The 21,573-nt window shown below is 35.4% G+C and overlaps 1 protein-coding gene across 1 annotated transcript; it reads left to right on the top strand.

Annotated features, from left to right (window-relative positions):
* Window positions 1-13,686: 13,686 nt before the first annotated feature.
* LOC131163693 (uncharacterized) lies at window positions 13,687-20,960 on the top strand. The gene is made up of 5 exons (XM_058120369.1): window positions 13,687-14,009; window positions 15,244-16,162; window positions 17,139-17,234; window positions 17,649-17,785; window positions 20,398-20,960. The coding sequence occupies exons 1-5, from the start codon at window positions 13,810-13,812 to the stop codon at window positions 20,567-20,569; spliced, it is 1,524 nt and encodes a 507-aa protein (XP_057976352.1). The 5' UTR covers window positions 13,687-13,809; the 3' UTR covers window positions 20,570-20,960.
* The last annotated feature ends 613 nt before the right edge of the window (window positions 20,961-21,573 follow it).

Raw genomic sequence — 21,573 nt, forward strand, 5'->3', positions numbered from 1 at the left:
TTCGAAACCAAAGCCTACGGTCCCACGCCTTAGCACCATAAAGCCAAGGATCCAAATCCACTATAATCGCTCCTTCCGCAATGGAAGCAAGCGCCTTACAACTGGGGAAACAAATCCTACCCCCTTCACAAAAGGAGAGCCTTATCAATTTGGGTGTCACAAAAAAGAGAAAGACTTAAACAACATGGTTTTCACAGGAACCTTTCACCAAGAAACCTTCACACGGAAGATGTGAAAGATTTTTAAATTAAAAAAAGAATGCTCCTTACAATTGAGAAAATTATGATTTTTTGTTTTTTTTAAATTTAAAACCTTCAAAAACCTGATACTATTTTTCTCAAAGAATTGAAACAAACACCAATAAGTGAGTAGAAGAATGGGGAATGGAGCCACATGAATGAAGAAAAGAAAAACTAATACTAATAAAAAAAATGGCAATGTGCCAGGTGTTGTATTTATAAAAATGAATGTGTTTTTTTTACAAACAATGATCAAAAGACCCTTCCCCCCCACCCCAAAAAAACCATGTTAATACAAAGCTCTAATAGACTTGTATTGTTATAGCTCAAGAGGCCTTAGGAGCCTTTAAACTAGGCATTGGGGAGGAGTAATAGGAGGAAAAAATAATTTTATTGGGCAAACAGCGTTTTTCCGTCCGTAGTCGTCATTCTGCCCGTTGGGAGCTAGTCGAGGAATCCCTGATGTGGGTGTGTCGTCGATGAGGTCCCCTGAACTTTTTTCCCCAGAAAAAAAGTCATAAAAATGAAAATTGTTTTTCGTGTGTAATTGTGGCTTTCCTTTTTTTAGATTTCAGGGACACCAAGATCGTTCCTCCCCCATTTGGACCTTTCTATTCCCAAAAGGTTATGGTGCCCACACCAAATACCTAAGGGTGTTTAGGCCTCAATGTTACACTTACCTGGGTAGTTTGCCCCATTTGGCTTTGTTTTTCCTTATCAAAAATGCGTTTTACTGAACTTTTTTACTTTTTAAACATTCTTGGAAAAAAAGTATATGAAATTATAATTGAGTCGATGGAAGATTTTAAACTTGTTCCAAAGTGTGTTCCATAAATATAAGATAAAGCTGTTTTATGGACAAACATATTCTTTTTTTTCGAAAACTCGTGGTTCGATATCTTATTATGGCTTTTAGATGTCCTTTATTTTAAAAATATGCTGATTTTAGGACTTTTTTAAGACCACAGGGGAGCTTTAGTTTTGTTTTAAAATCAGGACACCAAAGTTTGAAAATGTTTATAACTCATATATTACTTAACACTTGTCCATATTTTTTATAAATTAAAAAACTTTAAATTGGAAGTATCCGATTATTTTGACAACTCTTTGTTTTACTTTGAAATTTTACTTTGAAATGAAAAAAAATATGAATTGTTGATGTTTGTTAATTTTGTTGTTGCGAATCATATTCATATGCTTCATGTGTCCTAATATGCTATTGAAAATGGCCTCAAATCTTACTTCGAAATCATTGCAAGAACACACACCCCGCAGGAAGGGTTATAGTAAGGGTTATTTAAATTAATACGCACTCACTCACACAAACCCTTATTACAATTAATTTATATGCAAAACCATAAAAACTCTGGGATGTGGGGGCTTTTTTTGGTGCCTTCTGATTGGTCAGGTGTCATGTGGCATTCCGGATCTTTTTTATTTAATGTTCTATTAAGATCCCGAAGGTGTATGTTTGCTTCTGATTGGAAAAAACCTATGTGTACGTGTATCTGACACTTTTGTACCTATACTAGGAGTGAATAAGATCTACAAAGGATGGGAAAATTTCTAAGAAACAATAAAAAGGTTTAATATCATTCAAAAACATAATTAAAAATAAAGACCCCCCCCCCCCCCCCCCAAGAAGTATAGTGACAGGGGGCTTCAACATTCTCTCCCCTTTTGTGTATGATGTCAGGATCTTACATTAAGAATCTACTAAATCTTTGCATTTATGTTTGTTCTTACAAGGCTTATTGTTTGTAAAGAACAAAAATCTCATTATAGAAAACCACTAAAATGGGTTAGCTGTTATCATCAAAATAGACAATACGCTTTATGTACCTCTAAGGTCAACACGAAGCTTCTTCAAGTTCTTCTTTGGATGCATCCGTAGACAATTCGGTATTACTGAGATCGCCGACTAGGGCGGACAGAGCTATCATATCCAAGTCAAAAAACTACGGCATCATCGGCCACAGCGAACATGGCCGCGGCGGTGCTTGATTGAAAACCTTGCTGCTTCGATTTGAGAGTAGACGACTTCTTCGCCGGCATCTTCTTCCAGTTCGCCTTCTTCACCGGCACCTTCTTCTAGTTTGCCTTCTACTAAAGGCTAACCTGTAAAAGTGCATTGCCTTCCTTGTTGTGGTCTCAACGTTAGATGGTTATTGTTTATTATTGTCTTTTTTTCTTGCTGCTGTCCCTTATTGCAATTATTCTTGGTGTGACTAAAAGGACCTAGCTGATTGATGGTGCATTCTTCTAGTATTTGAAGGAAAAGCGGGTGTGGCTCCCGCTGCTCCGAGGCCCCTGACGAAGATTTTTTTTTTCTACTAATGGCATTATTGCCTCTTGGCCCAATCTTGGTATTGCAGAAGTTTTCTCGGAGCTCTCAAAGTTCGTCCCCTCCCAGTTTCTTAGCAGCTAGTCATCTTCACCGGCGGCTTCGTCATTTGGCTTTCAACCCTAATCAATTCTTTTACAGGCGAGGCTATCAACTCAAAGGATTTATATATATATTTTTTGGGTGTCGGTAGAGATCGAATTTGACCCGATTCAGCATGGTTTGGTTTGATTTCATTTTTCTGAACTGGATTTACAACATTATGGACCAACATCACATTTGGTTCTTCACTGGCTCCAAATATGTGTCACTTGTTTCTCAAAACTTCTCCTGGGAATGCTCTATTTGGGTTCATCCAGCAAAACAATACTGTTAACTCTCGGATATTTTATCGCCTTGAACAACCAACTTATGCCAATTTTATTGTTTGGTAACTTCGCTCTTGTCATTATGCCTTCTCTTTCTACACTGAATGGATTTGTTGATTCAGGTTGCCCTGATCACCCATGACTTCCAATTATCTTCTCTTTGATAATATTGTTAGCTTCTTAACAGTCAGGTGGCCCCCCCCCCCATTAAAGCTTCAAATGTGGACATTGTTTCTGTAAACTCATTACCGGGGTACTATGCAGTTAGTTTAGGTTTTCTCCAAAGTTCTCCTTTTCTAATGTTTCTTTATATGCTTCATTTAAATTTATTTATTATCCCATTCTGCAAAACCTTACACGGATCTCAATTGTGTGCTATATCGTTCCCACCTTTGTGTCTTTCAGGACTATCAAAAAATGAGGAAGCTTATTGAAAACGTGCCGAAAACGTGTGAACGTAACGGGATGAGGGCTTTTTACCATTTCAAAAACCTCCTCCACCTCAGTTTTCCACTCTCGCGTTATTCTGACACTACTCTTTGGCATCAACATCTTATACGTTAGGTCACCTTTGCCCATTATCATGTATTACGAAAACTTAATATTTCTTCTTCTGCATTTGCCTGGTGTGATGTTTGTTAATATTGGTTGCTTGGAGCAATGGAATGCAAAGCACACTCGTTTTTTCTTTTTTCTTGAATACCAATGTAAGAGGCCACATTTGTTTTTTTTTTAATCGGATTTTTTATTGTGATTTAAATGGGGGGTTATCCTAACAGCTCACTCTCTGCGTGACACATTATTTCTTTTAACAATCGTGATGATGGGACTAGACTCACGTAGGGCGTACAGGGTGCGTTTTGGGAGGGGGGGGGTATTCTGATATGCGCATGAAATGAAAATCTTTATTACTTTCACTTGCGCTTCAAACATTTTTGCGCCCATGGTCAAAAAAATAATTTCAATTGCGTAGAACTGTTTTATTTTTAAGCATGTTACGCACTTGATTTTTCACTCAGATTAACTGGATAAATTAATTGGTCTTTGAGAATTTCTAGGAATTTCTCTCACCTCGCTTCAAAACCTTTGTATTTTTTTTCCTAACATGATCAAGACAATTTTCACGGGAAGCGACGCAAGGGACACCGGTTACAGAGGGAGATTGGCAGGTAGCTAGTTAGATCTGAGCGAGTTGTGTGGATTACAACCGTCAGCCAAAATGTTCTTGAATTTGCGAGGAGTGAGCGGTAAACTTTGCCCCCATGATTCTTAATGTGGCTCCCAGTGAGTGAGTTTGGTGTTAAGTTTTTATGTTTTTTTTTTTAAGCCAATTCTTCTATCCCTCTGTTTGGGGTGAATGCGACTTCTCACATGTCACTTATTTAATTAATGTCGCCTTCTTCACCCAACTTTTTTTTTTTTTTTTTTTTCAATCATAAGTATCCTATGGAACCTCTTTTTTTCAGGGAGAAACGGGAAGAAGGAAACCACCATGGTTAACACCACTTGGGGGAGGTTTGGGGCTTCTGTGCTATGAGCCCAAAACCACTCGCCATTTAATTTTTTTTTTTTTTTTTTTTTTTTTGCCATGATAAAGAGATTAAATTCTCTCCTCGTGCCGTGTGTGATGTGTTTCATTGGGGCTTATTCCTGCCTCATCATATAAGCTGTATCATGAGTATACTGATACTTGAAAATAATAAAAAAAAAAAATTCTCATGTCTCCTAAGGCTTAAATAACGTGATGATTCACTTGTCAGGAAACATTATCTTTCCTTATATCTATACCTTCATCCCTCCTACATTTCTTTCACTGTCCGCAGTTCCTTCGACCCTTTTTCCTATTTCACTAGATGTACACCCCTTGTCCTACACCACCTACCCTAGCCCCTAACTCTCTCTTCCATTCTCCCTTAGTATCCTCCCCGAAACAACGCTACCCCCCCTCGGCCCCCTCCACCCACGCTGCCTCACGGGGGGGAATCCCAAAGGACGAGGCGGAAATGTCACACATCCTCTTACTTTGCTGCTTGATCTATTATCTGCCATACGATAGTTACCCCCCCAAGTTTCCCTCCCACGGGCTACACGTTTCCAAAGAGAAATTCAAGCTTCAATGTTCCCCTCCGGTACGAGTTCATTGTCCTCTTCCCCTCTTATTTTTTTTATCTTGTTTCCATTGATTACTCCTCCCATCACCCATTTAGGGCTTTCTTTTCCTTTGGGTTTTGTTCATGTGCCCCAAAAACATCCGAACCCACACCTCATATTCTTAGGCTTATACGTTGCACCCGACCATTTGGTTTGTGGGTGCATGACTTTTTTTTGGAACTCCATAAGCCATTGTAGAATACCAATACATAATCTATAGGTTCTTCAAACACCTTCACTTGGCATTAAGAAACCCAAATTGGCTCGTTAAAATGGATGAAGTGTTTTCAATAACAAAAACTTCGGAATGCCTGAATGGTATCCATAGTAGCGAGACACAAATACTCGCTTAGGTGTGGACGCACCTTAAGGGTGGCACTTAGTCTACACGTCAGGGGTAGAGGGTTTGGATTATAATACAGTTTTTTTGCTATCCTATTGGCTAAAATAACTCTAGTTACGATGTTATGAGTGTCGTATTCATTGCTATAGTGGCTTATACATACTATCCAAAATTGGACATCTCCTTTCAATTGGATTCCGTCAACAACGCTTTTTTCCCCATGGTGGACCCTCGATTGGAGGGGAGGTTGGTTATGTGCCCTCCCTCCACCTAGGTTATTGCACAGTAGAACAATGGGGCCCTGAAGTCTCATGTTTGTTGTCTTCAGAAAGACAATCCCTTTGAATTCGTTATGGTCTCTTAAGCAAGCCTCTCTCAATTGGTTACTCTATAATTATCTTCTGGTTGTACTTCTACAGGTTTCACCCAATCAGGCCCTGACCATTCTCATTTCACCCGCTCTCAAGGGAAGAATGTTCAGTTTTTTTTTTTACTCTCTTTTTGTTTATGCATTCGATGACAGTTCGCAGACGGCAGGTAATGATCTGCTCGATAATAGTTAGCACTTTTTCCAAAGCCATCGCCTTGCTCAGAAACTTCAAAACTAAAGGGATCTTAGGAAATTGAAATAATTTCCTTGGGCCTCGAAGTTGCTCCTCTTCCCCACTATCATAATTTTTTTCTTAAATCAACACCAATATAATGCTCTTGACATTCTCACTGATTTTTTAAGCGGTCATTCTTGGTGATCGTCCTGCCGACCACTTTCCCATGGAAATAGAATCTTCAAGCTCCAATAATACTGATGGCGTGCTCTTCTCTCTGATCGAAGGCTCGGTTTCGGCGACCTCGTAGGACGTTTTGCTGTCTATCTCACCCTCCACCCTCGTTCCTAGAACATTGTGTTTCCAATCAAGAAACATTCTCAATCAAATTTATGCACCAGCCTAGGCTGGGCCACATTATGATGCTGCTGTACGTGTTCCTTCTGATACAATTTAATGACTTCTTCCCAAGGACAGGCACTTTTATTTTTTTCCTCCTCCTGTCAATATTCTTCAACTCTCGCCTATTACGATTCGGAAATTGGGCTAGTTGTCCCCTCACTTTGCCACTCGACCCATGGGTTTTTTCTTCAGTTGGGACTAGTCCGATTACCTAGCCACACTACAGATAAGAACAAACTACGTGTCTTGACTCTCCCTTCGTTTTGAAGCTAAGTAGCCGTTGCACTTCGCTTCCAATACATGTGAAACTTAACCATGGCTCAAAAAAACTCTTCATCAAATATTCTTTGGGAATAGTCCTCGCATTCCCAGCCTAATGATGCTCTTTATATTGTGACAACCAAGTGGCTCTTCACAATTAACCTAGAATCTAGTTTTCCTTGACGAAACGTTACAAAACAATAGAAATGATTGTCACCATTGTTTCATGCAGAAAGTTTTTAACTGCGGTTGAATTTTTTTCCTTTGTTTTTCTACCCGCTAAAACAGTGATTCACTACTCGCAGTAGGTCAGCTTGTCCGATATCTTCACGGAAAGCTATGGGTCATGACATTTCCAAAAATTTGTCACGCAAGTTGGAGACACAATTACGGATTCTTCAACTGCCCCAACTTGAGGGGAGTATTGAGGGAGTAGATTAGTAGAGAAAATATTTTTACCCTTCCACATATAGAAAAAGAATAATATAGCTTCATTTTCAATTATCTTCATGTATATATATATTTAACCCCCCTGTATCCCTTGTAATGAGTGGATGTATTAATTAAAGATTTTATTCTCTCCTCCAAATCTTTCCCCTTTTGCAATGGTCCACCAACATGCGTTTTCACTGCGCTCCACCCTCCCGTTGCCCCCCATGATGCTGCAAGGGGATCCGGGGAGAACCCAAGGCACAGATAAGCGCCCTTTTTTTCTTTCCTTGACATTGGCAAGTAGAAAATGGGTGGGCTTAGAGATAGTAGGTTCCAAAGGAGGCACAAGGAACTGTTAGTAAAATGGAATTTAGGATAGAGAAGGAATGTGAAAAAACAATTCGAACGTGATTTAAAAACAAAAGTTAGTAATAAATTTTAAAAGAGATGTGACGGTTTATAAAACAAACAAAAGATTTTAAAAGAAATAAAAAAAAATAAAATAGTAGCTCGGACTGACAATTTGAAAAATAGGCCCTAGTTGTCGAAAAAAAAAAAAAAACTGAAAAATTAAATGGCAAAAAATGCTTCTTTGTTTATTTGAAAAAAACGGGAGAAGAAGAATTGGGTGAGAGAGGGATCGTAAAAATATTATTCTTTTAGGAAAAAAAAACAAAAAAAAAAAAAAAAAAAATGGTTGTTCTTTTTGGGGAGGAAAGATGCACGCATCAAAACATAAAGAAAAGTAACACTTTTAATTAAATTACAACTAGAGTTAACATGCTAACTAAATTACGATGAAATATTTTTATCAATTTAAAGTCTTTAATCCCCTTTTTAAGATGTCTGTTGAAACTTTTAATATAAATATTTTATGTGTGAATCTATTGTCCCTTAGAGAATATTATAATCATCCTTTAGCATTATTAAATTGAGTAATTGTCAAAAGCTTTAATTTTATGAAGAGAAAGTTATATTTTGCTTGCATTTCTCCTATTAGGAAATGTTGGTTTTTTTATAGAGTTTGAAATGTGTCTATGTTATTAAATAGTAGCAATTCAGACGTAGATCTCTTTTTTGTTTTTCGTGCCCCAATAATAAAAAAAACTACCAACTACAAATATTTTAGTGGATAAAAAAACAAATTATTCTAATAATGACATTTAAAAATAGACGATTGTACATAAAGGCACATTTGGGTGAAATGCAACATGGGGGGTGCTTGAAATATATATATATATATATATATATATATATATTTACTTTAGATATTCTATTTTCTTGTTACAAAGGTATCCATTAGCCCATTGCTTTTTGTTATTAGAAATGTAAACAATTGACCCACCAAAAAAATTCACTGTAATGCAATTATTTTTCCGCCCCCAAATCTCAAAGACGAAACTTTTTGAAATAATTAATTACTATTAAATTAATACTAATTTGTTGCTCCTATAAGTTTCTTTACCCTTCTTAGTTAACAGTCCACTTAATAGTTGTGCCCCCATTATTAAACCTGATTCTTTACGAATTTCATGATTTTAAAACCTAGCTGATAACTAGATTGGCTAAATTATCAGGTTTGTCATGTCACCATGACTTAAATTGTTGGTCAAATTGAATGATATTAACACAATATATATATATATATATATATAGACGAGCATGCGCGGCGCCCGCGCGCACACACAATTTGGCTCAAATTAGGGTACATTACAAAGATAGTCCATCTCCTATCCCCTACCCTTTCTACCACTCCTTAATTGGACTCGAACCCAAGATACTGATTAATTAATTAGAAGGAGGAAAAAAAGTTAACTCCTAAAATAATTCTTGTATTTTTTTTTCATTATTTCTAACATATTCTTAAAATTTTATTTTTATTGTCATTGTTAGGAATCAAATAAGTATTAAAAGTGAGAAAAAAAAAAAAAATCGCAATTCAAAAACTAACACCATTTTTCCTTTAGATTAAAGAATTTTAAGGAATTTTGATTATTTTGTCTGCATTATATGTAGGAATAAATATTATATACATGTGCATGTATGTACGGATGCAAAATATTTTGCGTGAGAGATAAAAAAAAATTACATCAATTGAGATAAATATCCTCTTTCTAATAGTATAGATAAGGTTGATGATTATTTTTTTAACATAATAAGTAAACTTGTATTTGACTTCACAATTTGGGTAACGATTGCATTCATATTCATTGGTCCAAATAATAAAAATATTTATAGTAATTAAGTGATTTTCAAATTAGTATTTTTGCCAGCTTGAGCTCCATGAGAGAGAAATTTTGTTGTGTGGAAATGTTCGAGCCTTCAAGGGATGTTTTGGTTTGTAACATGTTTTAATATTCTTGGAAATATGATATTCTTAACATCTCATTTTTATATTTGTTTTGGACTGAAGTTGAAGTAGTGGTAATTACACAATCCCTCATGATTCAGGTTTCTTATAAAATATGGAATCCCATTTTTGTCAACCACTATGAATAAGTTTCATGACAATTTTTTTTTCTTATAGGAGTCGTATCCTCGTGAGGTAATCGCCCTCCTTATTTTTGCTAGTAACAGTAATGCCCTTATAAAATAATATTATTACATGATATTATCTTATATTTAATAGAATACTTTATTATAATAACAAAGATGAAAATTATAAAAAAATAAAGTAATAGTATTATGCTAAAATAATATTTAAAATTTGGTTTGTGTAGTGCTGGCCAAAAAATGGCTGATTAATGCTTACTTAATTCTCTGATTGATGATTCATATGGCAAAGAAATTTAAACAAGAGAGAACTTTGGAAGAGATTTGGATTATCATTAAACTAGTTGTTGGGGAGGATGATAAGATTGAAATAGTAAGAAAAAATAGATAAAAATGAGATGCTTAATTATCTCCTCTTGGAGTACCCCTTTTATAATAGTGGAGGTTATACCCCTACTTAATTCAGTATTTATGATTAATTATTTGAAGGAGGGAGGTTTTGATCTAATTTAAAGGTATTTATAATGGGGAACAATGGTGGTTCCTTAACTTTATCTTTGATTGATACACACTACTAATTTTGGTTATATTAGTTGCCCCCTTTCTACTCTCGAGCTCGTACTTATATCCAATTCGAGAGTAATTTAGGGTGTCCACATGCAGACAATTTTTGTTTCATTTTAACTAATTGGATGGTTTGGACCCATTTCAAGTTGTTTCGGCTTATTTGGTCCAATTCAAGCTGTGTTTTTTTTTTTGTGAAGTTGTGCTCAACTTTTCTTGCGGGGGGGGTTATGTTGGTTGAGTTTATTACCAACCAAGTGGGCGTTTTCGGGCCCTCATTTGAGAGAGTGGCTCATAGATGGACCCCATTTTTTGATGAGTCCATAGTTTTACTCATTTTGTTTGTTCATAACTTTAGTCATCAAGTGAACATCTTTAGGTCTCACGAGCAGTGCTTATTAGATGTGTCATTTTTGTTGAGTCACGCTCACTTTTTTTATTGCCTCATGAGTTGTGCTCATCAAATGAGCGTCTTCAGGTCTCATGAATAGTGCTTATTAAATGGGTCATTTTTGATGAGTTGTGCTCACTTCTTTTTCTGCCTTATGAGTTATGAGTTTCTCATAGGTGGCAGCATCTTCGGGGCCTTTTTTTTTTGAGCGGTGCTCATTCCAAATGGGGCTATCTCTTTGGGTGAGTTAGTTTACACTCACTTTTTTTTTTGTTGTTTGTTTCTCATGAGTTTATAACTCTATTTAAGTGGACGTTTTTCAGGCCTCATGAGTGGTGCTCATTAGATGAGTCATTTTTAGTGAGTTATGCTCATTTCTTTGTTGCCTCATAAGTCATGCTCATCAAACGGCTTCTTTGGGGCTCACGAGCAAAACTCATTAGATGAGCTATTTTTGGTAAGCCATGCTCACTTCTTTGTTGTCTCATGAGCCGTGTTCATCAAGTGAACGTTTTCGAACTTTATAAGCGGTGCTCATTAGATGAATTGTTTTCCCTAATCCCTCATCCTGTTTCAACAAATATATATGTGTGTGTATATATAGGTGCGTGCGTGCGTGCGTGTATTACTATATTTCTCACCTTTTTTTAAAAAAAATAAAATAATGAATTGGGTTGAATTTGAATAAATGATTATGAAGGCTCCTCCAAGAAGAAGATGGTCCAAATGGGTTCATGTCAGGCATAGGGCACTCCCCATACTCAAGAGGAAGCAACACCCTTACCTCTACTATCGCTATTGAGGGCCTTGGTTTACATAATTGGGTTGTTCCTAGTATGACCCTTTGACTTGTAGTAGTCCCGGAGGATTCGATCTTATGACTCTACTAGCTGAAGATGATGCTTCCTAAGGCTTTGGGGTCTGGTACTTCCACATCTGCCTCTGGTGGAACCGCTGCTTTTCCTTTAGGTGTTGTTTCTACTTGAGTGGCCTTTATTTAGACTGAACCGATTGGGGTGATTGATCCCCAACAATAAATTAGGACTTGGAGTCATATGACATGGTCATGGTCAAAAAAATGAATCCTATTGATTTCTTATAGATGACGCCAATTGTTGTTGTAAAAAATTAGTTGGTTAATGTAGACTGATCTCTTACCGTAACCACTTGTAAGGAATTAAACAAGAGAAGCTTGGAGGACCAAGGATGTACTTTGGGAGGATTGCTCTGATGCCTAAGTTAGAGAGTGCGGGAGAATAATATTGCAACAGCCAGAAAGAATAAATGAGAATGAGATGTTTATCTTTTCTTAGAGTACCCCTTTTATAGTAGTAGAGGTCATACCTATATTATTCATTATTTATGGTCAATTATTTAAAGGAGGGACGTTTTGATCTAATTTAAATATATTTAAAATGGAGAATAATAATGGTTTCTTGACTTTGATCTTTTATTGATATACCCTATTAATTTTGGCTATATCAAATTTAATGGTAAAAATTTTAAGATCATATTACCCTTAATTATTTTGTTAATTGAATTACTTTAATTTATAATAGTTAAAAATTTTCAAACATATATTTTATTAAATACTTGTTTACTGTTGAAAATATAATTATTCTTCTTGTGCTTTTACATTAATCAATAATATATTGGTCGTCTTCTTGAAATGTCCTGATTGGATTTTCACGTTAAACCAAACACTTACATGGACATCCTATATACATTCATGAAAATCTTACATTATCAACCAAATGAAAAAAAAAATTATGAAACAAACATCTCCTTTCTATAAATGAGATTTTTGCAAATGTCATTGTACAAAAATATTTTTTAGGGAAAAGGATAACCTCCTATGATACTTGGTTAAAAAAAATGACGACCTTCTTGAGGTTTGAAAAATCCTACATGCCTCTCTTGAGATTTCATTGATCCCGGAGACATCCCTTGATATTTATTTGATTTTTGGGACACTTATACTTCTAAAAAAAATTATTTTTTTTTGCTAAATATAAGAAAATGCCTATGTCTTTTTAGTAAACCTCATGGGTAATTTGTAGAAATTTTAAAAAGTTAGGGAAGACCTTGAAATTTTTGAAACCTTAGGGGATGTCTTTATTTTTTGTCAAATTTCAGAGAATTTAGTGTCTTTTATCCATATTTTAAATATCGTAAATCAAATACCTCTTATGACAATGATATATTGGACAATATAAGCAGAATTATCAAATAAAAACCTAGAAAACTACTTGGTTTTGTAAAAATATTAATCCTAAATTTATAAGGAGGAGAAAATTTTGAGAGCTGAGAAGAATATGAGAAACAAGCTCAAGTTGGACTTCCTAAATATAAAAAGAAAAAAAAAATTGACTAATTTATGTGTACATACATACATGCAAGGTAAAATCTAGTAGCACTTTTTGAATTTTTTGAAAATGACACTTTATCTCTTGTGTTTTTAAAAACTATCAAAAATCCTTGAAATTCAAATTTATTACTAAAATGAACCCTCTGTTAATTGATCGTCAATCAACCAAGCAGTTTCAATCAACAGTTAAGTTTACATGGAAAAATAAATTTTATTCTTAATAAATGATATTTTAGAATGACAAATATTTAATAAATTAAATTGAGAAATTTTTTGACCAATATAATGTCTTGAAAATTCAATGAACCAATTGTATACTAACAAATTTATGAATTGAACAATCTAATTGGTGCAGTCACTTTAATTTGATTTAGCTAATTGGCATTCGTAAGCAAAATAATTTTATTATTATTTAATTTTTTTTTAAAATTATATAAAAATAAAATTACTAACAATTCATAACATACATAGTAACTATAATACTACAAAATTTATTTGTTACATAAAATTTTCATAACAATTTAATAGCTAAATTAATGTCATTTTCTTAAATTATTTTATCAAATAAAAAAGAGTAAAATTATTATCTTATTAAGGTTAATATTTATTTTTTATATATATATTTTACGATTAACTAACGATCAATTAGCGAAGTACATATATCCAATTAATGAAAACTAATTAACCATGGTTAAATTTGGAGGCTTTAATAAATTAAATAAATGTATTTGTTAACCTTACCGCTGAAAACTTAACTAACCATGGTTAAGCTTGACTGTGCTCTTTCGCCTAGCGGCTCTTTACTCAAGCTGTCCTTGGCCTGTTCACCCAGTCTCCCGACAGCTCTGAGCAGGAGCAGATCCAGAAGCTCACTCCCTCCCTCTACGCCCGATTCAGTCGTCTTCTCAATGTCCTCCCTCGAGGTGTTCTTTGCTCTTCTCTGCGTCTGGTTTTGCTGCGCTGAAGCTTCTGTTCATAGTTACAATGGAGAGAAGTTCGGGCGCAAGGGCAACGCGTTCGTAGTCCACGGAGGTAGTGAAGGAATCTACTCTTCTTCTGCTTCCGATCAGGAGGGCGAGATCTCTTCTAAGGGGGATTCGTACATACGGTGAGCGAGTTCGATTTGGCTTTCTCCCACATTTTTCTCGTTTGTGCTGCTTTCCTCTTTTCGTTTGAGATCTCGCTGTCTTATGTGTATTGTCCGTTGTTAACGTCTAATTTTCGGAGATCTTGGCGAACAAGTGACACTGCCTCTAGGTCTAACTTCAGGAGCAGTTTAGTTTTGCGGCTTTCTTTTTTTTGCATAAAACCTAGTTGATTTGCTATGATATGAAATTTACGTTGCATTTGGTTTGTGAAATGGAATAGGGAAGGAGCGAATTTGTAGTGGTACAGGGGGGGGGGGGGGGGGGGAGGTTTTTTCAAGCATTGACCAAATTGCTCTAAGAAATAATAATTTAGAAAATTAAGATTGAATAGCGATTTGCCAAAATTTATAATACCCGTATTTACGAGAAAACTACAAACACTGCATCGAAGATAAGAGAAGTAACTGATTTTCTGCATGACCTTTCCTTGTATACGCCAAATCTCGAGGTTGATGGACTACATTTTTCATTATCCGAGCTGCGCAAGTGGGTGACCTGACTTTTCCTGCATTTCACAACATGGGTTGGTAAAGATTTAAAATGATGTCTTTTTCCTCCATTACGTTACATTGCTATGGAATAAGGAATGAATCAAATAGCAAATGAAAATTGTTTATTTGCACTACAGCTCATTTTCCCCAAGGTGTTGGAGAGAACCAAAAATTGAAAATTCATGACATTTGCCTCTCTCTCTCTCTCTCTCTCTCGTTTGCTCAACATGTAGTTCAATGTTGCACGCATTGTATTGATTTAAACATCTAAACAATTGGAAAGGAACAGCTAAAAAAAATGTAAGCAATTTGTTTCTTAAACATTGTAATTGGATTTATTACAATTTAAAACTGGTTAATGTAGTGTTCAGGGGTATGTTTAGAAAAAAAATTGCATTTTTTTTTTCTAGAATTCAGGAAAGCCTGCATGGTTACTAAATCTCACACACTTGGATACAGATACGCAATTCCAATACTCCATGGAACACTGATGAAATTGCATTTTTTTTTTCTAGAATTCCTGAAAGCTTGTATGGTTACTAAATCCCACACTTGGATACAGATATGCAATTCCAATACTCCATGGAACACTGATGAAATTGCAGTAAAAGCAGGATGAATTAATTTTTCTTGTTATGACCGCATAGTTTTATTTTGTGTTCTAAAACTCAATGCCAAACCTCATATGATTTTCTGAATTCAGCTTTGAAAAGATCAAATTCCGGAGGCCCAAGGAATATGCAAACTTCAGTTCAGGGTTGATTCAAGCCATTGTTTTTGAGGTAGATGATAGAGAAACAATTGGTGGCTCAGCCTATGGGGGCCAAAGAGCTGTTTGCTGCACAGCAGATTTGGCCAAATTGGGCGTGTGTTCACAAGGAGAAATCATTCACCGCCCATCCCCCAAAAATCCTGATTGGCCTCAAGTGTTTGGAGTCTCCTTTGATGTAGATAAGCTAGTTGCAACATTGCAATCAAAATCCATACAGATTACAAAAGCTGGAATGTATAATTTGTATTTCATTCACTGTGATCCACATCTTAAGGAGTTGGTAGTAGAGGGGAAAACTATATGGAAAAATCCTACTGGTTACCTTCCTGGTAGAATGGCACCACTTATGAACTTCTATGGATTCATGTCCCTGGCTTTTGTGATACTCGGAATATTTTGGTTCTCTCAGTATGCTCGATTTTGGAGAGAGATTATTGCATTGCAGAACTGCATCACAGTTGTCATAACATTGGGCATGTTAGAGATGGCACTATGGTATTTTGATTATGTTGAATTCAATAAGACCGGAATTAGACCAACTGGGACAACTGTATGGGCAGTCACATTTGGTTCCATTAAGCGAACTGTTGCCCGTTTGATAATCCTGATGGTTTCTATGGGCTATGGTGTTGTCAGACCTACTTTGGGTGGTCTCACGTCAAAGGTGATTATGCTTGGGGCAACCTTCTTTCTGGCATCTGAAGTGCTTGAACTGGTAGAAAATGTTGGTGCTGTTAGTGATCTTTCAGGAAAGGCAAGACTGTTTTTGGTTCTTCCTGTGGCACTCTTGGATGCTTTCTTCATTCTTTGGATATTTACATCCCTCTCTGCCACTCTTAATAAGCTTCAGGTACTTGTTTGCATTTGCAAACATATTTGTTTATACTATTATTCTTTATTGAAAGATAAAAATTAAATTAATTATATGAATTTATTTTATTCCATAAGTTAAGTTGGATAATTTTATAATGAAGCGTGCCCTACGCATTTGTGCTTTTCCACTTGGCTTGATGTGGTGCTTATAGAGTTATTGGGGGCCAGTTCAGTTGTGGAAAGAAAATTTCTTTTTCCATTTTAACTTTTCCAATGAATTACAAAAAACCTGCTTATTTTTCAGTTTTGCAACATTTATACAAAAAACTGGAGAACAGTATAATGTTTTGGCACTATTCATTAGTAGAAAATATTTTTATTTTCCATTTATATTTTTCAAATAATTACAAAAATGCCACTTGTTTTCCACTTTTCATATTTGTATGTGAACGTTGGAAAGCATATTTTTATTGTTTTCCACATTTGTGATTTTTCAAATAAATTTTTGAAAACTGAAAAGCAATGTTTCATTTTTGTAACTATTTAGAAATTTAGAAATGAAAAGCAAATTTTTTTTTTTTTGCAACTAAACAAGCCCTTTATTTTCCACCTTTCTAATACAATTCTTGGGGAATTGAAAAATGACATGGAATTGATATAATTCTTTGAAAAAATTTAAAATGGAAAATGAGAACTGTTTTCCACAACTAAACAGGTCCTCAAACTCTTCTTTTGGATTATGTTTTCACATGATTTGTCAAGGATGCCATACACTAGACTGTAAGATCATCTGTTTCCTGTGTGCCTCCATACATAGGATTCAATACGTTAGCTTCAGCAGTTTGGATTCATCTTATGCTGTACAGAATGTGACCCCTCTTTAACGGCCCTTTTTTTTCACACCATTGCCTCATCTTTCCTGGATACTTGTGAACATTTAGTCATGTGGTTCGGCATAAACTTTAGAATGAGCAATTAACCAGTATCCTCTGTTTGCTGATGTAATCTGGCAGGCTAAAAGGATGATGGCTAAACTAGATATTTACAGGAAGTTCACAAATGCTTTGGCAGTGGCTGTTATTGTTTCTGTGGGTTGGATATGCTACGAGGTAATATTTTTCACCTATACATTGGGTTTCATGAGAATAAGGTTGGTGTATTCCCCTTTATTATTACTTTTTCTTATATTTATGTTCAAGTACTTAATGATGGGCCACCAGAATACCAGTTTTCTTTTAGGATGACCAGAAGAACTTAAAGAAACATAAAGGATTCAGTAGTCAACCTCCTCTCAGAATTATTTGCATCATGTGTGATTGAGCACTTGAGCTTATGGCCAAGTATTTGGTGTTTGGACATTTGGATTAAATTGCCTTTTGAAATATGGACTAAGAACATTTCCTAATTAAAAAAATTTATTTTTATCTATTTTAAGTAACAAAATTTTAAATATTTTTATTTCTCCTACTATCTTGCATTCATTTGAAGTCACTTATCACAATTGCGTGACTTTGTTTCTGCAGCTTTACTTCAAGTCAAGTGATGTGTACAATGAGCAGTGGCAGAATGCATGGATCATTCCTGCCTTCTGGCAAGTCCTGTCTTTCTCATTACTATGCATCATCTGTGCTCTTTGGGCACCATCTCAGAACTCGATGAGGTAACATGCTGTGAGCCTGCAACATGGGCTTCTTCTTTCATGGTTATTTTTTGCTGCTTTTCATTGTTCTGCTATTCTTGTCGTATTGAGTTTTTTTTTTAATTATTTTTTTTCTCTGGAGGAAAATCATTGTACCTCCCCACATAGTTAGTCTAATGTTTTGTTAGGCTGGATAAGACTGCTCAGTAAGTCAGTATACATGGAATCATGGATAAATTTGGGTAGCATCAAGTGATTATCGGTGAGAATGTGCTGTGAATAGGATTTGATATATAGTGCATATAAAGCAGCAATGGGTTGGGTGGGGTACTGGGTTACTTTCAGTTTTTGGGAACCTAGAAATATGACCATTTTCCTTGCAAGAAATTGTACTTCACCTAAAAGCTTAAGCTATTTGGCTGTTGTCCAACATTGTATATCAAGCTTCAACATTCCCCCACACATGGAGCCCAATAGCATGTGGAAAGATAAACACATGATAAATAACATCCATTATAGGGAATACCATAGTTTTTTAAACACACACAATTAACATGGGCAACAAGACTAGAACCCAAGATTTCTTGATAACCAGCTCTCTTTACCATGTTAGATTACCACTTTACCTAAAAGCTTAAGCTATTTGGTTGAAGGCCAACATTGTTTATCAAGCTTTAACAGAAATAAACTAGGAATACCTAGTTCAGGTGTTGTCCAATACATCCTGTCACTTATTCCAGCAATATCACTGTCTAACTTTAGGGTTCTAGAACAGTTAGAGCCCACTAAAATCCTGCTCTAACCATTTTACATGTAATGAGCCAGGTTTTGTTCTACCACTGAGGCTGAATTACTCTTAAGTCTCAAGTCTTTAATCTTGTTTATTGCTTGTTCCAATATAGGCTGGGGTAAAGATTTTGTGACAGATGTTCCAAGTAAAAAAAAGAAAAGAAAAGAAAAGAAAAGAAGGTGATATATGTTTCGGTAGTAAGGAATATAACAAGGACAGTTTGATTACACAAGGGTCTAGACTCTATATATTTGGTTCGGTTCTGCTAATAGACTGCACATACATGCACGCACACGCTGATCAGTTGCACATGCATGCATATGTTGACCACTTTTTATGGAGAGGGCTAGGGTTGTCCTTTACAGCCTGAAGTCACCCCAATTACTTGTAGGTTGGGACTATTGGAGTCGTAGAGCTAGTTATGACTTTTTTCTGATCAAACATGGAAATAGACCTGTACAGACATGCAGTGCAGCTGATATTTGAATGCATAGAGTGAGCTGATTGATTGCCATTCCTGTTGATGAGTATGAATTCAATGGTCCAGGACAAGAACCCCAATACTAAACCTTCATTTCTATCATATCTTTCTTGATAACTAGGTCTGTTGCATGATTTGCATCTATGTTTGTTTTAATATCAAAAGATCCAGAGAGATGCTTTTCAGAAAAATCAATTAAGAAAGACATATGTTTGGATTTTTTCTTTCGGTTGCAACAGCAGACAGTTATACATTGTACAATGGCCATCTGTCTCACCATCTCATCAACATTATCATGTGCAGCATTACTTAATGATTTTACAGTCAGCACCATCACATCACTGTGATCATCACATTTTTTATCTCTATTACTAGCCACAAACATTATGAGAAGCATTGTCATTATTCGCTAGTGTATATATGTAATCATGTGGTGCATCTATAATATTATAATATCGTTATATAGTTAGATTGTTTATGTAATAGTGCTATTAGGACAGTATGCATCATTGCAAAAGCCATTGGGCAAGAATTTTTTTTTAGTTATGATGGTATGATGGTCCTTGTTGCCATTAGATTAGTTAATATAGTAGAAACAAGATGAAATGAAACAGTTTAAGACTTGTAATTAGATTTTCAAAACTATTTTTTTTGGAAATTTTTGAGATACATTGTGGGAGAAGTTCTCATCTCCTTGGCAGCAAACAGAAGGGAAATTCAAAATTTATTGGAAGCCTTGCTTTTTAATTTTGTAGGATAAAGTCTATGTTCTACTTATTTGCAAGGATTAGAGAATAATTAATTTCACAACCAAAGCTAATTAGAGAATAAATAATTTTACAGCCAAAACTATGTATGCGTTTGTAGGGTTTGGGTTGCTTAATTGGGAGTATCATTGATTGTGGATGATTTCTGTGCTTGGAGGAGTATATGCATGTGTGAGATAAAAGAGAGCAGAACTATTTTTCTCGTGCCTTTAAAAATTGGTGGTTCAGGATATAGGGTTTTCTGGTGGCTTAGTAGGTCCAACATGCATATTGTGTGCGCGTGCCCGTACCAAAGGAGTATCCCTGACATGTACATATTAATGAGTGCAAATGAAACCATACTGTAGTTCGCAAGTAACCCTACAAAATTATACCATACTAAATATAAATACGACATTTGGGGGTCAGGTACAGCCGTACATAGAAGCGCTGTGCACATAAGCTTCTCTCCCTAGTCCAAATGTCTCTTGGCTTTTGCAGGCAGTGGCACAATAATAGTTAAGGGGCATGGTGCACGAGAATATTATCAATTTTTATATGCACAATAATCAAATCACCACTTTCCATCATGAGGACTTAATTTTGCATGAGACAGATACGCATACTCAGAAGATGCAAATGAAGAGTTCGACAGGGATGACACTTTGACACTTATAAAACCTTCGATGGTCGCTTCGAAAGATGTTGGAAGCCCGGAGGTGAGAGTTGTGCACGGTGGTGACAATGGCTCATCAAATGGTGGTCTGGAAGAAGAGAAGACAGAGTGAAGCTAAAGCCCCAACAATGGAGTAGACCAAGTTCAATCATAATCACCTCCCCCACTCTCCACCACCACTGTAAGAGTAACAAATTGCTCCTCTGGATCACACTTCAAAATTTTGGGTGGAGCCATCGTGATTCATAGAGCACCATGACAGGCCCATTTGGGAAATGAAATTAGACACGAGTTGAATGAGCTACTCATTTTCTTTTGTTACCTGATCAGTCTTGTTCAATTGATTATTTGCCATACTGCATTCTACGTTATGCAAATAATTTGTGCAGAGAAAACAGGACGACCAACTTGATCCTACTTTCTCTTATAATTATTTACTTGTAGTCTGTCAAAATGCACAATTTATTTTCATTTGAGAATGAACTTTCGTTTACCTTGTTAAACAATTGGTCCGCAAATTTACCGTTCACGAAGAATACAACAGGGAACAATTTCTTCATTTAGGAAACCTGCACATTTCTTTTACCTAATAGCTTGTACACCCAACATGAAAGTAAAAATTATTCATTAAAGTAAAATTATTCATTTTCATTATCCTGGCCGACAAAGAGTACAAGTCAATTCTACTTGTTCAAAACAAGCACGCTCCTGGCGTGGTCTTCAAATTTTCAATTGCATAGAGATTGAACGAATCAACCCATACTAGAAAATAGGTCTTTTGAATTGATTCTCGTTTGGAAATATTTTTAAACTGAAGAAATTGTTATTTTCAATATGTTTGGAAGTTATTACATATTCAAAAAATTATTTTAATTTTCGACAATTGTGTATAATTACTTTTAGAAGCATACAACAATGATAAAACATTGCTTTTACAATGTGAAGTTCATTGGTTCGTTCTTTTCATATTTGTATATTAAATTAAACCCTAATTTATGTGCTGTCAATAATTCAAACAATTGTCTCAATTACTGTTAAGAAAATTTTATTAAAAGAATGAATAAGTAATTGCGACATCCTATGTTATATTCTCTAGACCAATCATCATCGCATTTT

Source organism: Malania oleifera, chromosome 9 (assembly GCF_029873635.1).
Source record: "Malania oleifera isolate guangnan ecotype guangnan chromosome 9, ASM2987363v1, whole genome shotgun sequence".
In the NCBI taxonomy this organism is placed as follows: domain Eukaryota; kingdom Viridiplantae; phylum Streptophyta; class Magnoliopsida; order Santalales; family Ximeniaceae; genus Malania; species Malania oleifera.

What these genes read in the sequence shown, in the direction of transcription:
- LOC131163693 (XM_058120369.1), top strand. Translation starts at nt 13,810, where the DNA reads ATGTCCTCCCTCGAGGTGTTCTTTGCTCTTCTCTGCGTCTGGTTTTGC. An exon ending in AAGGGGGATTCGTACATACG is followed by an intron (nt 14,010 to 15,243) that starts GTGAGCGAGTTC and finishes TTCTGAATTCAG; the next exon opens with CTTTGAAAAGATCAAATTCC. An exon ending in CCACTCTTAATAAGCTTCAG is followed by an intron (nt 16,163 to 17,138) that starts GTACTTGTTTGC and finishes GTAATCTGGCAG; the next exon opens with GCTAAAAGGATGATGGCTAA.